The sequence below is a fragment of the Sprattus sprattus genome, assembly GCF_963457725.1.
Source record: "Sprattus sprattus genome assembly, chromosome: 5".
Lineage (NCBI taxonomy): Eukaryota > Metazoa > Chordata > Actinopteri > Clupeiformes > Clupeidae > Sprattus > Sprattus sprattus.
In genome coordinates this window covers 4,413,282-4,420,789 of record NC_137924.1, presented here as the reverse complement: position 1 = coordinate 4,420,789, position 7,508 = coordinate 4,413,282, and the positions used below count along the sequence as shown (strand labels likewise).

Below are 7,508 nucleotides of genomic sequence, written 5' to 3'. Positions count from 1 at the left end.
AGGAAAAGAACAAAAGAAAGAAGAAAAGAAACGAAAACAAATCAAAAAGAAAGAAAGTGAAGATGAGGATGAAGAGTCTGAGGACGAGGAATCTGAAGAGGAGGAGTCTGATGAGGAGGAGGAGTCTGAAGAGGAGGAGTCTAATGAGGAGGAGGAGTCTGAAGAGGAGGAGGAGGAGTCTGAAGAGGAGGAGTCTGAAGAGGAGGAGCCAGTCACGAACAAAAAGCAAGGAGGCAAACTGCTAAGGAAGCCACAGAAAGGACAAAAGAAAGACAGTGAAGAGGAGGAGGAAGAGTCGTCGTCGGAGTCGGAATCTGAGGAGGAGGAGGAAGAGGAGGAGGAAGAGGAGAAACCATTGAAACTGAAACAAAATGTTAAAGAGCAGAAGAAACCAAAGCAGGGACTGAAGGACAAGAAGAAGCCGACCAAGGGAAGGGCAACAGAAAGTGATGATGATGATGATGACGATGATGATGAAGAAGAAGAGGAGGAAGAAGAGGAAGAAGAAGACGAATCAGAGGAAGAAGAAGAGGAGGAGGAGAAGCCCAGAAAAGGAAAGACTAAACCAAAAGCAGCACCCTCAGGCAGACAGACTGGCAGACAGACAGGCAAGCAGACAGGCAAGCAGACAGGCAGACAGACAGGCAGACAGACAGGCAGACAGACAGGCAGACAGACTGGAAAGCAGACTGGCAAGCAGACAGGCAAGCAGACAGGCAGACAGACAGGCAGACAGACAGGCAAACAGACAGGCAAAGCTGCAGGTAAACAGCGTGCTACGAATGGAGCTCCTGATTCCGAGGGCTTCTGGAATGATGTCTTACCCCAGTACTTAGACCTCAGATAGACACACACACACACACACACACACACACACACACACGCGCACACACACACACACACACACACACACACACACACACACACACACACACACACACACACACGTAATCAAGCACATTTGATAGGCAGAGTAGCTGTTTCATCACTGCGATATCAGACGGTCCAGTGTGCCTTGGTTTGTGAAATAATTTGACTAGTAATCCTTAGAGTTTAGAGGTGTCTGTTCTAACTTCTGTAACTCCCCTCAGAGTTTAAAGGTGTCTGTTTTAACTTCTGCAACTCCCCTCAGAGTTTAAAGGTCTCTGTTCTAACTTCTGTAACTCCCCTCAGAGTTTAAAGGTGTCTGTTCTAACTTCTGTAACTCTCCTCAGAGTTTAAAGGTCTCTGTTCTAACTTCTGTAACTCTCCTCAGAGTTTAAAGGTGTCTGTTCTAACTTCTGAAACTCCCCTCAGAGTTTAAAGGTCTCTGTTCTAACTTCTGAAACTCCCCTCAGAGTTTAAAGGTCTCTGTTCTAACTTCTGTAACTCCCCTCAGAGTTTAACGGTGTCTGTTCTAACTTCTGTAACTCCCCTCAGAGTTTAAAGGTCTCTGTTCTAACTTCTGTAATTCTCCTCAGAGTTTAGAGGTGTCTGTTCTAGCTTATCTCTAACTCCTCATGGTTCTACTATTGTTCTACGTTTCTTCAGTGTCTACCAGCGAGTTCCCAGAGTTCCAATAGAACTCTCTGGATGTTCTGTCTATGTGAAGATAAGCACACAGTCTATATGTGATGATCAAGCGCAGGACGTTCTTAGATGGTCTTTATGAAACAAACACACACACACACACACACACACACACACACACACACACACACACACACACACACACACTCCTGCCACATCTCCCCTAGCAACTGTGAGATAAGCACACAGTCTATATGTGATGTTCAAGCGCAGGACGTTCTTAGATGGTCTTTATGAAACAAACACACACACACACACACACACACACACACACACACACACACACACACACACGCCACATCTCCCCTAGCAACTGTGAGATAAGCACCCAGTCTCTATGTGATGTTCAAGCGCAGGACGTTCTTAGATGGTCTTTATGAAAGGCTGTTCTGTATGTGCAGTAAGTGTATTTATTGCACATGGACTGAAGGGTTAAAGGAATAAGGATTGGTCTGTTATTCTGTATAAATGTGAATTAAATGGTGAATTAAATGGTGACCTGGCATTTCTCCTTGTAACTATTCCTCACCCTATCATTAAAACACACACACACACACACACACACACACACACACACACACACACACACACACACACACACACAGACACATTCATATGAGTCACTGTACAGTTTGTCATGCTGCCCACAGATCCCCACCTACACACACACATACAAACACACACATAAAATACACACACACACTCTCACACACACACACATTCATTTGTGTCACTGTAAAGTTTGTCATGCTGCCCACAGATCCCCACCTACACACACACACACACACACACAAATACACACACACACACACACACATTGGCACAAACACAAATACCTTTCACTTTCTCAATTCACCTTTACACCATCGCAATTCTCAGAGAAGCAGTCTAGCTCAGGTAAAGCCCTTGCGGTCACCGTAACAACAGATAAGTACAGCCCTCGCAGTCACTCTTTCAGACAGAATGAGATCAAATGCGTACTCTCACTCTCACTCTCTGGGCCCTATCTTGCCGATCAGAAACGCAAGTAGGACGGCGCCAAGCGCAAGTAGCTTTGTGGGCGGCTCTATGGCGCAGTTGCTATTTTAACGGCGGAAAAAACACGCTTGCGTCCAGCGCAAGTGTCAAAAGGGTTGGTCCAAAGGAGGTTACTCAGCCATAGGTGTGGTTTGGGCGTAATATGCAATAAACCAATCGTAGCGTCATTTCACATTCCCTTTAAGAGCGAGAAGCGCATAGTCCATAGCGGCTTGTTATTTTGATGGCGGAATTACCTGGTGGAAGACCGGAGAAGTTCACAGCCGAGGAGACCGACGTGAGATTTACACCAATTTTTTGGCAAGCCAGAAATCATTGTGAAATCCATATCCAAGATATTTTAAAAATAAGCATATATGTAGCCTACACATTGACCCAAATGATTCAGGTTAATTGAAGCTGCGTGACATTTGATTTATTGTATGGCTTTGTAAAAAGCCGGGAGATAGATATATATGGGGATGCGAGAAACCCTCCAAAAGTAAGCAAAGTCAAGCAAGCATGTCAAGATATTGCCGTGATTGTTTCTGCAACGGGGCACCCGAAAACGTTGCCGAAAACGCTATAATGACGTCCGGAGACGTGGGACATCCAAGCTGGAAGGTAACACACGTTCTCGTGCCTTCACGGGAGGTGGATCTGCCTCGACCCAGGATCTGACGGCAGCAGAGGACATCGCCACGTCTACCCTCACGCCTGAGAGCGTGCAGGGATTTGGGGGCATGGAAATCGGCACCCAAGCCAGTGCACCAGCTGACCAAACCCAAGGTACATAAATAAAGTCCACATACACAGAGATGAGTTTACAAGATTTATAATAATACTGGCATTAAATAAATGCAACAAAGCCATACAATAAATCAAATGTCACGCAGCTTCAATTAACCTGAATCATTTGGGTCAATTGTGTACGCTAGATGTATGCCTAGTTTTTAAATGTCTTGGATACGGATATCACAATGATTTCCTCATGTGGTAAATACTTTATTTTCCTTGTAATTATATATGGCTTGCCAAACAATTGGTGTAAATCTCTCGTGAAGACGACAGAAGTAAAGTGTAGCCTACAGGTCCTATACTGTGCGGGCAAGCACATGCGCCCTTAAAATAGCGTTCTGAATACGCGTTACAGACTTTAGACATTGCGCCTCACATTAGACCAGCTTTTTTTTGGTCAATGGCGCACGGCGCACGGCGTTGTTTTGAAACTGCAAAATACCACTTGCGCCAGAGAAACGCCTTCTCTGTTCCGCCCCCGCCCATGTCGACGCAAGTTCATTTCGAAGCGCGCCTCTGGAGGGAAAATCGCGCTGAGCGCCGGGTGCAAGATAGGAATGATACATGCGTCGGTGACAATGTCAATTGCGCTGGGTGCAAGATAGGGCCCTCTGTCTCACTCTCTTTCTGTCACTTAGTCTCTCACTCTCTTTTTTCTCTCTCTATCTCTCTCTCTCTCTCTCTCTCTGTCTCTCTCTCTCTCTCTCCCTCTCTTTGGCACTCTGTCTTGCTGGCTTTAAAAGCAACACAGATAAACTCCTAGATGGACAGACTGTCATTACCACATACCAGAACCTTTCTTCTGCTCAGATTACTGTTATTAAACGCATGGGGATCATACACAGACTGAGCCAAACACACACAAACACACACACACACACACACACACACACACCGACCTTCTTGATACATCGCCTACACACCTACACAAACACTGCATGCATTCCTGCCACCCGCTCACAACTCATACACACACACACATCAGACCCCCTCCCCCTCCATAATAAACTTGAAGAACACACACTATACTTCATCCTACTCTTAGCAGACAAGCTCATAAGTCATAACCTGGCAGCTACCTCTCCCCCGGTCAACTGTGTGTCCAAATAACTAACTAAGTAACTCACCCTAACCCTTTCTCCCAGTCAGCTTCTGTGTGTCTAACTAACTAACTCGACCCCCACATACGACCCACACATACAGTATGGCACACATACGACCCCCACATACGACCCACACATACAGTATGGCACACATACGACCCCCACATACGATCCCCACATACGACACACACATACGACCTCCACATACGACCCCCACATACGACACACACATATGACACACACATATGACACACACATACGACCCCCACATACGACCCACACATACGACCCACACATATGACACACACATACGACCCCCACATTCGGCCCCCACATACGACCCCCACATACGACCCACACATACTACCCACACATACGACCCCCACATACGACACACACATACGACACACACATACAGTATGGCACACATACGACCCCCACATACGACCCCCACATACAGTATGGCACACATACGACCCCCACATACGACCCACACATACAGTATGGCACACATACGACCCCCACATACGACCCACACATACGACCCCCACATACAGTATGGCACACATACGGCACACACATACGACCCACACATACGACCCCCACATACAGTATGGCACACATACGGCACACACATACGACCCCCACATACGACCCCCACACATACGGCACACATCTGGTGGATCAGCCGCAGGCAGGTCAGAGTTGCCAGTGGCGGAAGAACCACTCTGATTTTTTACTTGAGTAAAAGTACCAAAACAGCAAATGTCTTTGTTTTTGGGAGGGAAATTGGATCACCAACTGAGATGAATGTGAGAGGTTTTTAGGGTAAACATCCCTATTTGGTGGAGCTGTTAACAACAAGACAGCTGTCTGACTAGTCTGTGACCCTGACTACACACAGCTTTTTGTAAGAAGTCAGAAGCCACAAAGATTGGAAACCACTTGCTTAATCTTTAACGATGTGTTCTATTTTTTAAAGCTTGCTATACATTGTGTGAAAATCAGACAAATAAATGTAGTTGACAAGAATGAACAACATTTCCTTTTGAAATGCAGTGGAGTGGAATTATAAAATAGCATAAAATGGAAAATAAAGTAACTTCAAAATTGTTACTCAGTGTGTGTGTGTGTGTGTGTGTGTGTGTTTGTGTTTGAGAGGGTTTCATAGCCACTCTAGAACGGGAGCAGAGGAAGGCAAACATTAACATTAACATATACCTGTCACAACTGTGTAACTGCTGCTAATATGTGTTGTGTGTGTGTGTGTGTGTGTGTGTGTGTGTGTGTGTGTGTGTGTGTGTGTGTGTGTGTGTGTGTGCGTGCATGCGTGCGTGAGTGCGTGAGTGTGTGTGTGTGTGAGGGAGAGAGAGAGAGACTTTGCGATGTGAGAGGAGGAGTGATTGCCTCTGGGAGCTGAGAAGGTATCATACAGATGTGAGAATATGCTGCTAAACACGCATACACACGCAAACGCACAAATTAGCATAATATAAAGCAGCGAAGCCACAGAGTTGGCCTCCTACGCCAAACAGGCCACGCGCCAGCAGGATGTATCCAGGCCCGCGCGGGGATGAAAGGCTCTCGTGTTTCTCCGGGGGAGGCGGGCCCTCGCGGAGGAGGAATGTGCCGGAGGTCTCGGACTCAAAGCCCGTGCAGTTTTGAACATGGACACCTGGCTGTGCGTGTGCGTGCTCCTGGGACTCGAGCTCTCGTGCTGCTTTGGATACGAAGGTAAGAACGCCCGTGCTTGACCGTGACTTCTGTCGGGATAGATTATCCTTCAGAAAGTAAACGGACTCGCGGTCACACAAACGCAGCGTCTGGTAGGCTGTACAGACAAGTGGATATCATTGACCTGTAAACACTTTATTGTTCTAACGTAAAGTCGAGGGAATATCTCAGTTTTGGAGCAGTTTATGCGCTTACTTTTTGGGATTAGCGCAATCCCGGCTCCCAGCCTGAGTTTCTGTTTACGTGGACGGATTTGGGGCTGGGGGGGGGGAGAGGAGAACGGGGGCCAGGGGGGGAGCACGAGGGGAGAGGGGAAGGGGAAACGGCTGCCACACACTGCTTCTCTCATCCGACCGCCGACAAACAACCCAACCTGGCGCCGTGTCAAATCCGACCTGAGTGAAAGTGTTTCTGAAAGTGCATATGACGCCTAAAAAAAAGGTAAAAGCCAGGCATATACGTATCAAAACTAGACATGAAACATAGTACTTTGAAGTCATGTGTAAACCCGATGATTGAAAATTAAAGTTTGTATGGCGTTTCAAAGTGTGGTTGCACTGTGTCCAATCGGACCTGAGTGATAGTGCGTGTTTTAAAGGATATAAAAGCTGCAGACACTACTCTATAGTGTGTGTGTATAGTACTGTACGCTATTCATGCAGCACAGTGGAGCATCGTTGAGACTGTGAGAAAGAACCGAGTTGGCAGAACCGAAGTCAGTGGGGGAGACACGGTGAAATTGGGTCAGTGGTGAAGCAATAGCGAAAATCTTTGTGCATTGTGTTCAGGGATTGTGTGTGTGTGTGTGTGTGCATTGTGTTCAGGGGTTGTATGAAAGGTTTTTTAGAGTCACCATACGGGATCAATGAAGGTGTGTGTCCCCCCCCCCCCGTGCACTTACATGTCTATCAGATGACAGTACAAGGGCTTCACGAGGGAGCCGCTTACTCGGCAGCAGCCTGCGTCATCTCGAGCCTTTTCCACTGTACTCTGCAGTCTGCAAGTTGCTTCACACACACACAAAAACACACACACACACACACACACACACACACACACACGCTACGCTCACGCTGTTTGCTCCATAAGGTGCTCTTTGTACAGTGCGAGCGAGTGAAGTGCCGCGGTGTCTTTACGAGCCGCTCAGGGGGAGGCCACATCAGTGCCAACCGAAGCGCGAGTGGTGTGCCAGTTTATGGAAAAGGCGCGAAGCCGTAGAGTTTGACGTTGGAAACTTCTCAACTCTGCTGAGCTGCGTGCTTGTAAGTGTGTGTGTGTCTGTGTGTG

At 47.1% G+C, this 7,508-nt stretch overlaps 1 protein-coding gene across 1 annotated transcript in view; it reads left to right on the top strand.

Moving 5' to 3' along the window:
• The first annotated feature begins 6,132 nt into the window (after positions 1 to 6,132).
• Positions 6,133 to 7,508, top strand: part of srpx (sushi-repeat containing protein X-linked) — an 18,797-nt gene continuing 17,421 nt past the window's right edge. Inside the window, exon 1 of the mRNA XM_080840008.1 lies at positions 6,133 to 6,221. Coding sequence (XP_080696134.1) covers positions 6,155 to 6,221 — 67 coding nt within the window. The 5' untranslated portion in view covers positions 6,133 to 6,154. The remainder of the gene's footprint in view (positions 6,222 to 7,508) is intronic.